General features: G+C 37.9%; 3 protein-coding genes across 5 annotated transcripts in view; all 3 read left to right on the forward strand.

Annotated features, from left to right (window-relative positions):
* The window catches only part of LOC116689722 (transient receptor potential cation channel subfamily M member 7), a gene marked incomplete at its 5' end in the record, with an annotated part of 11,685 nt that extends 8,654 nt beyond the window's left edge, over positions 1-3,031 (forward strand). Inside the window, 2 exon segments of the mRNA XM_032516333.1 lie at positions 885-1,035; positions 1,068-3,031. Of these exon segments, the coding sequence (XP_032372224.1) occupies positions 885-982 (98 nt within the window).
* The window catches only part of LOC116689707 (transient receptor potential cation channel subfamily M member 7), an 89,912-nt gene that overhangs the window by 37,465 nt on the left and 34,992 nt on the right, over positions 1-17,455 (forward strand). The window lies entirely within an intron of this gene.
* Positions 7,944-17,455, forward strand: part of sppl2a (signal peptide peptidase like 2A) — a 17,646-nt gene continuing 8,134 nt past the window's right edge. For 2 of the 3 annotated variants that reach the window (XM_032516343.1, XM_032516352.1), the window contains exons 1-12: positions 7,944-8,211; positions 9,998-10,108; positions 10,395-10,577; positions 10,759-10,848; positions 10,984-11,117; positions 12,140-12,294; positions 12,380-12,476; positions 12,761-12,862; positions 13,827-13,908; positions 14,136-14,210; positions 15,489-15,545; positions 16,120-16,173. In XM_032516343.1, coding sequence (XP_032372234.1) covers positions 8,158-8,211; positions 9,998-10,108; positions 10,395-10,577; positions 10,759-10,848; positions 10,984-11,117; positions 12,140-12,294; positions 12,380-12,476; positions 12,761-12,862; positions 13,827-13,908; positions 14,136-14,210; positions 15,489-15,545; positions 16,120-16,173 — 1,194 coding nt within the window. In that variant the 5' untranslated portion in view covers positions 7,944-8,157. The remainder of the gene's footprint in view (positions 8,212-9,997; positions 10,109-10,394; positions 10,578-10,758; positions 10,849-10,983; positions 11,118-12,139; positions 12,295-12,379; positions 12,477-12,760; positions 12,863-13,826; positions 13,909-14,135; positions 14,211-15,488; positions 15,546-16,119; positions 16,174-17,455) is intronic. The other variant, XM_032516360.1, reaches the window with a different exon arrangement.

The raw sequence follows: 17,455 nt of genomic DNA on the forward strand, positions 1-17,455 counted from the left end.
CAACCTGGGGGATGATGCCATAAGGAACTTCCAAGCAAAACACCACTGCAACTCCTGTTGTTGGAAACTCAAACTTCAAGGTGAGGCGTATTGTTCAGTATTTTTAAACTAAACTACACCCCAAATGTGCTCAAAATCTTCAAGCTTCAAGACAGAATTTGGAGAATTAGAGCCCCTCCAGATGTGTTGTAAGAATAAAATAAATAAATAAAATTACTCTGCTTTCAATAGTAATTATTTCTGATATGGTTTTTTATAAAAACTTCAATTAACTAGTTAAACTTTCTTAAATTTTGTGCTTGGGTGGCTCACCTGCTAGAACGCAAGCCCATTTATAGAAGTTTACTCCAATTAAATTCCGACTTGCAGCTCTTTGCTGCATGTCATTTCCCCTCTCTCTCTCTCCCCGTTCATGTCTTCCGTTGTCCTATAAAATGGCCTAAAATGCCCAAAAGTAATATTTAAAAAAAACATTTATCTTCTTTCTTAATTGAAAAATCAAGCATCTATAAATATTGTTTGTTACAAAAGTACAACTGCTTCACTATAAAGCCCATTCTTGGTGAATGTGTACTGGAAGTTTGAGTTTCTACATCAAATTTTTTGTTCTTTTTGTATTGGGCAGGCTTCCCGAGAAGACCTGTTCACACACGTCATGAGTTGAGCACAGAAAAACTTTCTTTCGTCAGCAAATGAATTTTAAAATCATTAAAATCATTTTATAGTGTCAAACTCTGCATATACATAATCCTGCACAGTAAAAATCAAACATCCGAGTGAAGGAACAATGAGCAAAACACGTTTTTGACCAGAAGGGTTACAAACACCAATCAGATAAATTATAATCTGTTGCAACATGTTGACTTTTTTCCTTCTTTTTCCAGATCTAAAGTGGAATGATTACACTCCAGATAAGTTGACGTTCCCACAAGAAGACCCTTCCAACCAGGGTGCGGTGTCAAAGATTCCCGCCAATCAATGAGGGTGATGCTGTGATGGCTGTAAAGCAAGAGAGAGAGCGTGATTGATCACAAGGAGACACTGTTCTGATTTCAGTCAAAGACAAGGAGCAGAGAGGCTTTCCCAATCAACTGGAAAAATCACACAAGTGTTTCCATGGAAGCCAGTACGTGCAGACTGTGTCATGTTTTTGTTGATCCCACCAAAATGCTGTGTCAAACACTACAAACAATACTATCAAAAGGGCAATACACACAATATAGACACTACAGACAATACTATAAAAAACAAAAACATAAACAACAACAACCTATAACAAACATTACATACCGTATTAACCAGTACACAAAATATACACTCCATGTTATAAAAATATCAATGATCACATAGTTGATTTGCCTTCAGCCAAGTCTTTAAGGACATTTTAAAACTAACACACAATTTCTAATGTGGAATGGAATTAAGTTCCACTTTTCTACTATAGTAAATGAAAAAGCTTGTTGATCAAATTTAGCCTTCCTAAATTGAGTGTAGCAGTCACCTCTTATGGAAGCCCTGGAGACCCTTATATTTATCTCTGCACAACACATTGCTTGCGTGGTGGTGGTGCAAGATCATGGGTCAATTTATACATCAGGCATATGTCTGCAAAACAGAGATAACTGTCAAAGGTTAATAGGTTGTGTTTTTTTATGATGGTGCAGTGATGGTAGTTTCTTGTTTTTTTGTCAAGAACTTTCACAGCTTGTTTGTAAAGGGTACTTAGGGGTTTAGTGCAGTCCCACCTGCCTGGGACCAGCTTGTAGAACAGTAAGATAAATGTGAGAAGATCCTGGAATGCAACAACAGTTTAGCTGCGGTTATTGGTATCTGGTGTCTTATATGTCTAAAATTGGCTATTATTTTCCCATAATACAGATATTAGGCTGATGTTGTGTAATATTCCTCTTAATAGAGAAATACATGCCCACTGTTTTACTTACATTAAGAGTGAGACAACTGAGAGTGGACCAGTCTGACACTTTGTTTAGTGCTTCAGTAAGTTTTGCTGCAGCTTGTTCTCTAGTTTTTGCATGGGTATAAATAACTGTATCGTCCGTGTACAATTGGATCAGGACTTCTGGGCAAATCACTGGCGGATCATTAATATATGGACTAAATAAAATTGGTCCTAAAATAGATCCCTGAGTGACTCCAAAAGGGCTGTCAGCAAATGAGGAGCAGCTATCATTAATCTGCTTTCTAGAGTCTAAATAAGACTCCATCCATGTCAGAGTAATGGGAGAGAAATTAATCTTTGACAGTTTGGATAACAAAGCATTATGATTCACTGTATCAAACACCTTCTTAAAATCAAGGAAACAGCCCCAACAACCCCTCCATTATCAAGGCTGGATTTGATTTGTTCAATAAAGTAACAAGTAGCTGTTTCTGTGGCATGATTTTTCTTGAATCCAAACTGAAAAGTGTGCAGTGGAAAATGGCCTTGATTTATAGCAACTGGTCACAGACTATCCGTTCCATTACTTTAGCGACAACAGGGAGGATACTAATAAGTCTATAGTTGGTTATAATAGGTGCATCTCCAGCTTTAAAGATAGGTGTTATTACTGCTGATTTCCAGGCATTAGGAAAAAAAACTTTGTTCAATAGATTTACCAGATGAGCAATTGGAACACAGTGTATATTTTTATACTTCTTCAGGAATGCACAATCAAAGACATCTTTAGCCTTAGAGTTCTTAAACTGGCCTAACATTTTAGTTATGTGAGATTCTGGCACTTTGGAGATGCTAAATAGTGGAAGATTATCATTCAATGGTGTTAACCTTCCCTCTTGGTCCAAAGCCTTGTGCAAAATCTTGAACAGAATATATAAAATAACTATAAAACATAGAAGAAAGTTGGTCTTTATCTTTAGTTAAGGTTCCCTGTACTTGTAATTCAAACACTTTATCTCTTTTTTTGATGTTCTTCTTTAAAGCTGTGTTGATGTTTTCCCAAGTTTGCCTACTGTTCCCTTTTGACTCATTTATAATACCAATAAAAAACTTTGCTTTTGCCTTTCTCAATTCATTAACAACTTTATTACGTAGCTGTTGAAAAGTTCTCTCATGATGGGCTAACCCTGACTTAATTGCAGTTTTCAGTGCATAATCCCTCCGTTTCATTAGATTCCATACTTGTTCATTAAGCCACGGCAGAGTTAGTTTTTTTCTGGAATGAGCAACACTTTTACTGAACTCACTTTTAACCTTAGTCATTAAGCTCCTAGATCCAAGCTCTAAGTCCTCTGTGGACAGGATCTCACTCCAAGTTAGTTGATTCTGACTGGCTTTAAAATTCAATGATGAATCTCTTTTGTATAATGTTTAACACCTTTTTTACTTTCTTGCTGGTAAATAAACCTTTGTTTTGTTTTTCCGTGATATCAGTGTCAGATTATGATCCAATAGCCCAGTCAGAAAATTTGAATGTTTTAGTTGTTCTTTCCGGTTTATTACTACATATGAGATGATGGGGTGATTCTGGTGGGACCTTGTATCAATTGTGTGAGGTCAAATTGACTGGTTATGTCTTTAAGTTTTTTTGTTTTAGACTTCTCAGTCCAGTTAATGTTTGAGTCTCCAACCAAAATCAACTCTTTGTTTCTGTCAAAGTCTTTGACAATGTTTTTCAGGTTTTCATAAAACACACTATTTGATGACGGGGGTCTTTATATACAAATAACAGTGAATGACATGCTGGTGGATAAAATCATTCTAACTGCCATACATTAAATATCTACACAGTTAGGCGTTGCAGTTTATACAGTCCTTAACATATATACATCAGTAGTCCACCTCCTCTGCCAGTATTTCAATCTTTTCTAAAGATATTATTCCCTGCTACTAGTTATGATGCATCAGGTGATGAGTCTGTCAGCCATGATTCCGACAGGCAAAGAAAATCCAGATTTGAGTCCATAAGTAGTTTTTTGAGTTGATCAGTTTTTGAATCTTATCATCTGTATGCGGATGATATTCAACTGTGCTGCTCATTTAAGGAAACTGAGTTCTATAAACTGTCTTCTTTAATCAACTGCTTGACTAGTATCACACAGTGGTTATGTAACAACGTTTTTGCTTCTGAACTCAGATAAAACATAAACACTAGTTATTGCCTCTGAAAGTAGAATCCCTCAGATAAAGCAGCATATTGGTGACTCAGGCTTGTCTGTCCAGCCAAGCCTCAGAAGCTCAGGTGTTGTGTTTGATTCAGCCTGGTCCTTGGAGCACAACTCTAAACAATCAGTTAGAAACTGTTTCTTCCAACTGAGGAATATTTCCAAATTAGGTGCACTAGTGTCAAAGGTTGAGTTGAAGATGATCATTCATGCTTTCACTACCTCTCGTTTAGATTACTGTAAGAGTCTGTTTACCTGTTTGAGTAAGAAGGAGCTATACTGTCTCCAGGCTGTTCAGAACTTTTAACTCACATTAACAAAAGAGCACACGTCACACGTTTTAGCTTCACTTCATTGGTTACCAGTCTAGTATAGAATTCAATTTAAAATCCTGGTCCTTACTTATGGAGCCCTTCACGGTCAAGTGCCTCCCTACAGAGGCTTTTAGTGGTTCTCTGCACTCATTTTAAAACCAGAGGGTCTTTCCAAGCAGTGGCTCCTATGCTGTGGAATGTTTTGCCTCTCTTTCTACGTTGTGTGAATTCTGTTGAATCTTTTAAAAAGCAATTGAAGCCTGCTATTCAAGCAGGCTTTCAGTTAGTTGAGGGGTTTTCATGGTTGTTTGTTATGTGTTCTATTTGTATTTAAATGTGCATGTATTTTAATTTGTTGTATTCTATTACATTTGACTGTGAAGTCAAATGTAATTGAATAGTATACAATTACATTTTTTATCTGTGAAAAGTGCAATACAAATAAACTTTACTTACTTAATTACTGACTTACATGCCACTTGCTAGTACTGCGCCTCGTCGAAACTTCTCTGCTTGTTTGACAAGGAGGTTCATCACTGTGGAAAAGAGAATCAATGAGATTGTCAAGCCATTGACAATTCCCACCTCCAGCCTCTGCCAGTTATTGGTGAAGTCTCCGCAGGTAAACCTGCATTTTGAACCTGCATTTTGAACCTGTTGAAGTAGCACTGCATAAGCTTCTGGAATTGCCCTGGGACATGGTAGGCCTTCAACATTTTCACTAGCTTGTGAGGTATCGTACCATTGGATAGCATTTGTTTAAGCCACAGTACCGTCAGGAAATCATAATTCGAATGTAGAAAAGTCTTTGACCTTCCACGCCCAAATAATTGATTAACAGCACGCGCTTTCTTGCCTCCTTATTAAATGTTTCTTCTTCTTCTTCTTCTTCTTCTTCCTTGGGGCGAAAGCACTAACATCATCGGGGGCAAAGGCACTATTGAAATTCTCTTGGTTTTTAATCTTTCTTTCTTCTTATTATGGCCCAAGCACCGACATTGTAGTCTGGCAAAAGCCCTGTTGCTCTTCAAATGTTTTTTAGGGCCAGAGCATTGAGATTGTCAAGAGTAAAGGCACTATTAAAATTCAAAGATTTCATAAATCTTGGGTTTAGGAAAAGGTCGTGGGTGGGTTTACGATTCTGTGACTTGCAGGAACAGGACGGTTGGGTTTAGGAAAAGGTCGTAGGTGGATTTACATTTCCGTGACTCGCGGGAATAACGGGCCGGTTAAAGAAGAAAGCGGTTTCCCTGACAGGCGGCAATAACAGGACAGTTAAGGACACGGGGCACGAACCTCGCTCTCCTGGGTGAAAGTCCTGTGTTTGACCCATAAAACAAACTGAAAACAGTGTCTGTGACAGGGGGTTAAATGCTTTATTAAGGGATTGCTTCAGGAATTATAAGACAACTATCACTGGGTACGCTACTCTTACTATTTCTTTTTCTCCATGTGACATACTGACAATTCAAGAGCGACATCACAAGCACACTCCTCATTTAAACTTTTTCTGTTACCACCAGTTGCTCAAACTAAAGGACAAATCATAATTTCAGGAGATTCCAGTGTAACTGAAGAAATCATTAAAGGAACATTTTGAAATAGGATTCTTTTTTTGCTTTCAAACTTTCTTAAATTCAACATTTTGCATTGAAAGCAACATGATTGTCATCATCTAGAAGCAGTTGTCATGCAGTAAAAGTTTATAGCCTTAACAGTTTTTGTTAGATGGCAGATTTGAAAGTGGCACATTGAAACCAAAAACCCCAAGCTATAGCAGCAGCAGCAGCCGGGTCACACATGGGGAGGCCGCTGCTGTGTTTATCTTCGGTCTCAGTGCTGTGGAGCTTCAGGGAAGAGCCAGAAAGTATCCATCTACGCCCATCATATGTTTAGTTTTAGCTTCTCAGCCATGGAAAATTGAAAGAGATATTATATAATAGTATAATAATAATTATATAATATTAAAATTAATCTGCATGTGTACAGGAAATGTAAACTACTGCTGCCCATTTATTAATTCCACATTAAATATTTTGTTCTGTACACTTAGCCACATTGTCGTTGGCATTGTTGCTGTGCGGTTACATGCTTCATGCACTTTTATATTTTCACTACTTTGATTTGTTGATGAAAAAACACACATACACACACACACACACATATGTATATCATCAAACATCATGAAACATATGTAAAGGATATCGATTTTTTTGTATGTGTGTTATGTTTCTTTCTTAGATAAAAAATAAAGCAAAAGCAAACAGAAAAACAAACCTAGACTAAGTCAATAAATACAACAAAAGTGTCCTGCCATAAGGATTAAGATCAGAATCAGCTTTAATTGCCAGGTATGAGGACACATACGAGGAACCATTGCTTGCAATGCGCTTACACATACAAAACAAACAAAAATAGCAATATTTACACACTATAAACAGAAACGATATAGACAGGTATCAAATGCACTTTTATATTTTCAATGTACGTGCAAATGGACTGTTCTTATACAGCTCTTTTACATAGTACAGGAACCATTCACCATTCACACACATTCATACACTGTGGCTGACGCTGCCGTACAAGGTGCCACCTGCTCATCAGATAAACACTCACACACATCTGACGCAGCATCGGGTGCAACTCGGGGTGCAGTGTCTTGCCCAAGCACACTTCGACATGAGACTGCAGGACTGTGATTGAACCTTCCGATCGGCAGGCGACTGCTCTACCATTGAGCCACAGCCGCCTGTTGAGTTTCAAAAAGTTAAAATGTCTGAAGGAGCCAGGTTAGAAAATTATGCATACATCTGTCCCCATTTTCCCCCTCTATTTCTCTAAAATGTAAAGAACCACAGGTCAAGACTAGCATTTTACATATGGAAAGGTGCTTCTTGCTATGCAACAAAAGGTGGTCTACTGTCTCCTGTCCCCTGGGGTTTTAGTCTAGGCTAAAACAATACAATGTTGATTGGACTATGTCAATGTCAGAGTTTCACATTTACACGACAGACCCCTGTGTTCTGTAACCAAAACGACCCCCAAAGGTGCAGAGTTTGAAGGCAGGTCAGTTCTCATTGGACAGCAAAGATGCACTCGGCATGTTGTCATGACAACAGCGGATCAATGAGAATGGATTTGAAAGCACCAGGTGAAAAGAAACCGCCCCAGGTGCAGGGCATAAATCAGTGTGTTTTAGGGATATTCAGGACGGGTTTCACGTGACTCCATCATGGGGGAAGCATGGATCCAGTCCGCTGTCAGCTGCAGCGTTATTACGTTTTGTTTGTTTGTCTTTGTCTTATCATCTTCATCACTGCTGTTGCATTAAACCGTTTCCTAATTCTCAATTCAACCCTAAACCTCCTTTTCCTCAGAGATCCGAACGAACGCGAAGTTTAGTTATGAAATTATAACACGCCCCACTTGTAATGGATTATTTTTACATTTCTACTTCGGCTTTTTAATTATTTGAATTCACGAATGCTTTGCGTGTGCGCTCCGCCTGTTGTTGAGACGCTGTGAGGTGAAACAGAAACCAGTGGGTCAGCGTGTCATGTGTCACAAGCCAATACAGGAAGTACCTGGCAGCTGCTGACAAGCTAAACAATAGCAATGAAGATACGAGTAACTTAGCGAATAAGGAGTGTTTCCGTGCTAAACAGAATTCACTTAATGTGGATGCCACCAGACTTAGTAATAAGTGAATGTTACCAAAATGGAAATAGCTGTCAGAATCATCATTTTGTCGGTCATTTCCTTGGCATCGCAGGTAAGTTTATGGACGATAAAAACAAACTAAACAGGGTGTTCGTCGGCAAATGACGGGCCTTATAGCTAGATTTACCGTTGAAAAACTCGCTAGCTGTGACTACTGTTATCTGTCTAAATCATATTCTTAGTACGTAGTCAAACCACTGTGCTAATATGTGTACGAGAAGTACTGTCATGTCCCGGGACATAAAAAGAGACAAATGACTGCTGTCGACGAGCTAACGCTAGCTAGCTCTAACGTTTCGTCAGTTAGCTTCAGATAGTGTAGTTCAAGCTAGAAAGCTAAGTTTTTGTGCTGCATTAATGTTACACAGCTAATGAGGAATACGTTAATGTATGTAACACTTACTAAACTGACGTTAAATTATACCAAGCTCCTGGGTCGAAAAATCTATTTTAGCTAGCTACTTTATACAGAACTGTATAACTTGAGGTTTGGCGGATGGGGGGTTTCCCTGACAACTTCCATAACTTCACCAACCAACGAAACTTTGTAAAGAAGGAAGAGTCATATTGCCATTATACCCTGTCGCTACTAGAGTTAGTCTAATATGTTTTTCGTCGAATAAAAGCAATAATAACTTCATACTTAGATAGCTTATTTAGAAAAAAAAAAGAAATTGTCTATGTTCTAAATATGTTATCTTACTGGAATAGCTTCACTCCAGAACTGGAAGATAATCTGGTTCTTACAGAAATAAGGTAAAGAAGTGCCTCTTAAAATGATTAATCGATTTTATCCCCGCGATGTATTTCCACAAAGAAATAAAAACGACATTATTGTTCACGGCTCCTTTTTTAAACTGGCTCCTGAAGCTTTATGTCACCTGTTTTGCTACTGTCCTTCCTGAAGGCAACACGTTTACCTACCAACATTGAATCTGAATTTTCAATATTTTTGTCTATATTAAACTGTATGTTTTGGGATCTTGTCTTATGCTTCTATTTAAAACATAAATATTACATCATTAATTTGATACTGTTACTTTTGACTGAAAAATGTTTCCACAAAAAGAGTTGATGTTGACTAATGTTTTTTTTAATCTAAATGTTCACGTTTATTTTCCTTGTTATTGGTCTCAAAATAAGATGAGATACAATAAGATAATCCTTTATTTAGTTGTTGCTGCAGCTTAAGACATAAATGACTATATAGATTACTACAATAAAATAAGAATAAAAAACGAGGTATATCAGTCAGTCTAATCTATATTACATTTCAGTAGGCATGGATTTGTTGATTTGCAAGTGAAGTTGTTACATTTAAATGACTATATTTCAGTGTAGGGCCAGTCCAAACTCCACATTAACATGTAGCCATGGAAATTGTGTTTAAAATGTTTGTGTAATCCAGAAGTCTAAAAATGTTTCAAATTAATTACATTTTGCCCAGTATTAACATAGGCTTTACGGTTGGCTTGAGACTCCTTAAATGATAAGCAAAGTCTATTTGTGACACACCATCACACGTTGTGACATTTTGTACATGAGTTGTTAGCAGATCAACCAACAACAGATTAATTTTCTTCTTCACATATGACTTAATTTAAATGAGTTTTCAGCACACAAAACACCAAATACACGTGCCTACAGGGATGCAGCATGTGTTAGCTGGATGTCAAGCCAGCTGCAATGAATCTGCTGCTTTCTGTCATCTCCATTAGCCATAGTATGTTAGTTTGATTCCTTGGTTTTGTCTTACAAGGCTGAGTTGGGTCAACATAATTTTTTCAACATTTTAAATTTGTGTGGAACTCCTAAGAATAACATTTCTTGCCCAACAGATAAACTGCCAAGAGGCGATTTTGCACATTTCAAATGGAAGTACAGATAGGGAGTACTGCATTGTCCACAATCACTCCTGGACGCCCCTGTCAGAAACCCTTGATGCTGCTGTAAGTTTGTTAAACCTTTTAGGCACTCTTCTTTTGTAACTTTTCAGTATCTTATTACAACCTGGTTGCTGGTGATGGTTTACCCCTCTGATTAATGTGGTAATCAGAAGTATTTACAGCTAAGAAGTAATAATGACATGACCTTAGATGAAATTACTTAGTTGGGTTTACTGTAACACCAATAATTGTGTGACTTCTCCTATGTTTTCTAAAGTAATAATGGTAAAATTATAGGAAACGTTCCAATTTCTAATTGTTAAATCACTTATTGTCTTCACTTTTCCAGTTGCAGTATCCATTGGTGAACATGACCTCCACTGTGCTGTGTAATTCCTCTGGGGTCAGTCCAGATGTGGTAAAGGGAAAAGCATTGGTAGTGATGAGAGGAGACTGTGATTTCAGCCAGAAAGCTCTAGTTGCTCAGAGCCTCGGAGCTACAACTTTGCTCATTGCCAGCAGCAAATTATTGGTAGGGTATTTACATCAATCTGTATATTGTCAGAGGACTAATCATGTTCATTTGTCTATACGTGATCATAATACTGATGTCAGGATGTTTGAATGTGACATGTAAGATGCAAGGAATAAGGAAGAACAGTCTAACCAGCTGCATTTATAAAAAATCTCTTTTGTACTTCTCGGCTCTTCAGATCACTCCATCAGCCAATGAGTCTGAGTATGCAAAGATCCATATTCCTCTGGCGCTCATGAGGTACAGAGACTTACTTGAAGCACAGCAGGTCAGATACTCTACTTTTTCACTCTCTACTAAATATGGTCTTGTTGTTACCACCCTTTCAATCAATCAATCAATTTGATGAAGAAGGTTAAGCTGGATGCAAAGTTTCTCATTACATGTTTGTGTATCTCCTCAGGTGTTTGGTGAAGTAATGCAGGTGAAGCTTTATGCTCCACCTCACTCAAAGATTGATGCAAGCATTGCAATCATGCTACTGATTGCCATTGTCACGGTCGCCTTGGGCGGCTACTGGAGCGGGGCATGTGAGAGGTGAGACATTGCAGCTTCCCAAAAAGAGCAGTATCTATACATTTTAATACATCAAACTAGAGCACATATTTTAAGAACATGATGCATTGTTACTTCGTAATAGTGCTGTGCCTATTCAAAACGTGCCTGTTTGGAACAGGGTGCTATCTTGGCCTGTGGTATTGCTGCCTGCAGCTTTCTCCAGAACCATTGTACGCCGAAATAACTTACAGAACACGGACCCAAAGCACTTAATATGCTACTCAACCGTATACTACTGACTTACTGTGTACTTCTACTTTAGAAGAAAACATTGTACAATTACATTTACCTGACAGAGACATGTTACTTGTTATGTTGCAGATTCAGATTTTACTCATAAAATATTACTATTAAAATATGATGCATTATTATTAATTTAACTCTCCATCATTAGGTTAAAGTTGGTAGCTACACCTTGAACAGATGTTAAGTAAATGTAACTACATTGTGCTGATATAAGGCCTCTCTTTTCACTTTAAGGAAACATTTAAATTCAGGACTACTGTGCAGTATTACTTATTTTACTCTTAATAGTTAGTTAGTTTTGAGTATTTCTTCTACCACTGCCATTACCAACATTCCCAATAGAGAAATTATTCTAGAAAAGCATATAATGTTAGCTTCTTGTAATATATTGGCCATGTTTTGGCCTTGTGTGAGGGAGCTATAGATGTAGTTAACATCAGGTTCTTATGTGTATTATTTGCTTATTTAACAGAGATATTAACGTATTAAGTTATTAGCGGTGAAAGTTAGAATGGCAAACTTACACGTCTTGCAGTGTTCCTGTATGACCTCCACATGCTTGTTAACTCCAGAAAAGTGAAGAAAAGTTTGGTGGTTGAGATTTCCAGAAATTTGCAACATTAGTAGCAGCAAAAAAATTAGAACGGGTACAGTCAATGAGCCCGCTATGGATGTCGCAACCCAAGAACCTCTGTTTTTTAGGAAGAATAGGCCTTAGATAGAAAAGAGATGTAATGTTTTTCTGTTTGTGGCAGAGACCGGTTAAAAGGTGTTGGGGCAGGGGGAGGAGGAGGAGAGAGCAAAGCAGACAGCGGAGAGCTTTTCCTGTACTCTCCTCTCAAAGTGGTCTTCTTTGTCGCCCTAATGTGTGGGATGCTGGTACTCATGTACTTCTTCTACAATGTCCTTGGTGAGTGGGGGAAAGAAAATTGTGTACCCTGAAGGACTGATAATCTGGAGTTTTGTTGACATGATCTGTGTTCCATATTTTCCAGTTTACGTCATTATTGTCATATTCTGCCTGGCGTCTGCCTCTGCACTGTTCAGCTGTCTAGATGCAGTGATGGAAAAACTTGGTTGTGGCACTGGGAGGTATGAGCATCACTCTTTAAATTTTTTTTATATACGCACACATTCTACTAGTGTTGGGCAAATATAAAATAGATACTTGTGTGATATAAGACGTAAAATCACTTAACAAAATTGAATAACAAAGAAATAACAATTTTAGCCCAAATGGATTTGTATCAAAGCTATCTGACAAACAAGTCCGTATGAGGGAAAATGTATTTTTCTCATCTAAACAAGACAGACATTGTGGTCACATTGGGAAGATGTGAAAGTCTGTTTATTTGATTATTTGTGTCTTTCTCTAGCTTCTCTATCCGAAATTGCAACCTCTCAGTAAGGTCTCTCATACTGGCTGCTGTCTGCATTAGCATTGCTGTGGTCTGGGGAGTCTACAGGAATGAAGACAGGTACTGTGAACACATGCATACCAAACACACAACCATAATCCTTCTGTGGGTTTCACACATACACTAAAGTGTGTTTTATGTTTCTATGGAGGCTCCACGCAAATCTTTCGCCGTAGCCTATGTAAGTTTATACTTGTGCGTTGGTGTGTCGATCTCTTTAATAAGATTGGTATTTGTGTGTGCGTGGAGAGGGTGTGGTAGAGTGAGGTTATTTGCTTGGGAGCGAGGACTCTAGAGAGGCATAGTGGGAGAAACAAAGTGTCTCCCCTGTGTTTTCTGACCACTGTGGGAAATCTGTAGCAAGAAGGGTTAACCCTTCTTTTGATTTCATGTTGTTTATTTTAGAAAGAGAACCAAGAAATGAGGAAATGCAACGCTACCAAGCCACAGCCGAGCGGTCTGTGTCGCCGCGATGTGTAGTTAAATATTTCGAGAGGTGCATGTCAGACTACAGCGTAGGGCCGGGTGTAGGGTCCTTGTCTCCACATCCCTACATACAGTACATACCCGGGGCGTAGATTTAACGCAGAAGCATAAATCATGCTTCAGACATGCTTAAGATAACCAAAACAGTCCTGTGGCGGTGAAGCAGGAAATGCTTATTGATTAAAATTACGCCCACATTGGAGCACAAAGATGATTATAGTGCTCTCATAGAATTTTAAGCCTTGCTGTCACAATTATCCTAAACATGCCTTGAATGAATGTAAAAAGTCAAAGACATAGGAAGCCAACGTCTCTTAGTAAATTATCAAAGAAATGGCAAGAAAATCAACGTTCATTCATTCTTGTTGCTCTAGGCTTTTCTTTTTGCAGAATTGATCAGGGTGTTCATTCTAATGTGTAACTTGATGCATTTCCTTTTTGTATTGTATTCTTAGGTAGAGTGAGACTGCTCTTGATAAAGGTAACAGCAAATGTTAAGGTTAAAACACAAAGTAAAAGAGCTTTTGTGTCCTTGTAGATGGATCTGGATCTTGCAGGACCTCCTTGGCATTGCTTTCTGCCTCAACTTCATGAAGACCATTTCACTGTCGAACTTCAAGGTACCGCTAAACAGCCCCTCTAACAATTTAAGTATATATATTGTCCTCTGTCATCAGTATGTCACACACTGTCCCATTATTGAAGATGTAGTCTTGGCATCACACTACACACATTTACTGTCATTGTCAATTAATGTAATCCTGATAGAGCAATGTAATGTTAAAATATATATTTTTTTCTCAGTTCTGGAATTAATCTGTGAATTTCTTTTCCCATAATGGCATAGATCTGTGTGATTCTGCTGAGCCTCCTGCTTGTGTATGACGTATTCTTCGTTTTCATTACTCCTTTCTTTACGAAGGTATGATTAAATGTTTTTGTTAGATTTTTTTTACATACTTAACTGCTACTGACCACACATTTTGTTCTACCATTCCTTAGTATTTCCTGCGTTTATACTCCAACCTTTGTTGCTCCAAAGTGTATTAGCATGCATTTCACATATTTCACTAAAGCACAAAAGCGTAATTTAGGTGAAGAGATGCTCTGCAAAGGGAACCGTACACACAACTACATACTAGTGTTGGGCCATACCCCCTAAATTGGCAGTTGACAATGTTTACAGTAAAACATCGTACTACTATGGGCTAACAGTTAACAGGATCAATCAGACCTACATGTCAAATTCCCTCTGTAAATAGACAGTACTACATGGCTATGCTGCCGCCTGCTGGTAGGGGCAGTAAATTACAACTTGACCTACTTTCACTTCACTCTGGTGTCAAAGTCAAGACTCAATTAGATGTCTGTGATCTGCGTAACGACAGTACAGTGGAACGCCTGCCTTTAACAGAGCGACAGTAATAACCTAATATACCATCATTACTGTGATTAAAATATGTTGTTGATTATATTTGCACTGAATAACGCATTCAATAAACATAACTCTTGCAGCACACATGAACAGATACACAATATTAGCTCACACATAAAATAGTACCCTGGTGTATTAGTCTACTGTACATTCGTTCATTCATTCATTCATAACGTACATTCCTAAATCCTACATAACATCGTCATCAGACTTACTTATTGATGCACGCACTCAGTAATGTTGACAAACTTTGTCCAATGAGGCGAGAAAGGAAAGTGTGGTAGCGTTCTACGTTAATGCCTTCTCTCTTGCTTGAGACCACTGTGTCCAACATTACTAGCAGGTAGAGCGAGCTACAACTGACAAGGAGAGAGAGAATGTATTACTAAAGCCAATCCAGTCTGTTCAAAGTGATGGTCTTTTTCAAAAATAGGTTGCACGTAAAGGGGAAAAAAAAGTAGCTTCTACTTAAGGGGCCCTATTTTGCACAGCTCAAAGTGTCTTTGCTAGTACAAGACCGATGAAGTTGTCAATTTCCCGTCCACCACCCGCGACTAGGATTAGCTTGTGTCTCACAGGGTGGGGGGTGTGGCACCACGATGGAGCCACCATCGTGATGTCGGCCAGCCATCGTCCATCCGCACGACCCTACTACATACAGCCACCTAATTTCATTGATTTAGAAGATGTTTTTGAAGATGTTTGAGTGTGAGGTATGGAGGGGAACAGAATATAAAATATTGGCCTCTATTTCTCTGTCAACAGAATGGAGTTAGCATCATGGTGCAGGTTGCCCTGGGCCCCGATGCATCAGGAGAGAAGGTCAGTCTCCTTTCATTGCTTCCTACCTTAAAGGGGAACTCCACTTAAAAAAAAAAAAAAAAAAGACTAGGCATTTTCAAAATATTTGCTATAAAATTGAATTACACATTTATTCTTCATTCATTCATATTTTTATATAGCAGTTGTAATATGTACAATTATGACAGAAAGATATGAATGCTTTATATTTAAGTAATATTAAAATATTTTCTGAAAACCAACTCAGGTACTTTACTATGTTTTTATTATTTTGTTATTATTATGTATTTATTATGTAAGATTATTTTTAAGTGCTTATGGCCCAAAATAGTTTACTTTATTGACCGGCTGAAGAATTAAACTTGTCTTCAAGAAGAGCAGTGTTCAGAAGTTTAGATCATAGGAGTGCAAGAGTTTTAGTTCACCTAAGTCCTGGACAGCAAGCTGAAGGCTAAGCCTCGTGGAATTCCCCTTCAACTTTGTACTGGCTTTATTAACATCCTGGCTGATCTGCAATGCTTGTTGTTGATGCCCTAAGGGGCTAGATGGACTGATTGACTAACTGTGCGTTGGGGTTGGGTGGGCTCTGTCGTAGACGCAAGGTAACATGGTGGAAGTCCCCGCTGAACCCCAGGCTCCCTCTGAGAAAGTAAGGCTTGACTTGTTAACCTTGTTGTGGAGGGGATTGTGTCTTTAGATGTTTGATCTCAGATAGATTTGCATGAGTAGAGTCCCACTTTTATAATGGCTATTGAGCTGTGTGTTACAAATATGATGAGGAAAGTTTTGTATTTATGGAGCTAGAGCAGTTACAGTAACCTGTGGCATTGAAAATAAAATTTGGCATTGAAACAAGAAATATTGGCACTGAAAAATTTTGAGGTGATATATAAAACACAAACATCAAAAAGTAATAATCTCACAATCCTATTACAGTTTTTCAATGTCAATCTACATTTTTTCTTAATGTCTGTGTCTCTTCAGTGTCCATTTTTTTTTGTGACTTTCTGTCACTGTTTTGGCGTAGGGAGGAGTACGGTGGCCGACAGGAGCAAACACCCTGTAACTTAAGAAAACACATGCAAATAGACAAAACAAAAGCAAATTAAGAAAACGACTTAATTAATTTGACAACACATGCGCAGCATTTCGCAAACGTGCTGCAAATACACACAACACAACCAAATACATAAACACGCTGCAAATATAGTAAACACACAAATTAACAGGTAATCAACAGACAATGAGCAGAAGGTATAGAATGAATGTAAAGTGCGGTTGCCATAGAACAAAAAACAATATTGCAGTGTAAGTAAGGGATGTTAAAATTAAATTGAATATGTAATTAAATAATATGGCAAAAGTAGGTAACATAATATAAATGATATTGACCTGTGACCATAAATAATTTTGAAAAAGTAAGTACTTGTAGTGGAAAAATAAAAGTACAGATAATAAAGATATACATAGTGTGTAGAGTAAATGAAAAACAGGAACAGAAACTACAACATTATCAGGTAGTGCAGGTGTTGTAAAGTCTGATAGCAACCGGGATGAACAACCTGCAGTTATTAAATTAATATTATTATTAATATAATGTATTAATAATATAAGTCTATGCTCTCGTCTCATGCCCTCCTGGCTGGTGCTGTCCCCGAGTTTTGACTTTTCAAAAATAAAAGCTTGATCGCTTCTGGTCCACTGTGTCTTCATACTTTGGTGTTTTGGATGTTTCTGAACTCAACAGTGTGGCAGTCATGCTAATGAATACAATAACTTTTTCAGCAGATGTCATATGTGCGCGCAGGATTTATTCGGTCTGATAAATTCCTTGGTCTCTACAATTAAAGCCAATGACTGGTTTGCAGGGAGGGACTAGAAATCTCTGTCTTTTTTAATTTTTTTAATTTCAAGAGCGAATTGCTCCAGAA

The sequence above is a fragment of the Etheostoma spectabile genome, chromosome 1, assembly GCF_008692095.1.
Source record: "Etheostoma spectabile isolate EspeVRDwgs_2016 chromosome 1, UIUC_Espe_1.0, whole genome shotgun sequence".
Taxonomy (NCBI): Eukaryota; Metazoa; Chordata; class Actinopteri; order Perciformes; family Percidae; genus Etheostoma; species Etheostoma spectabile.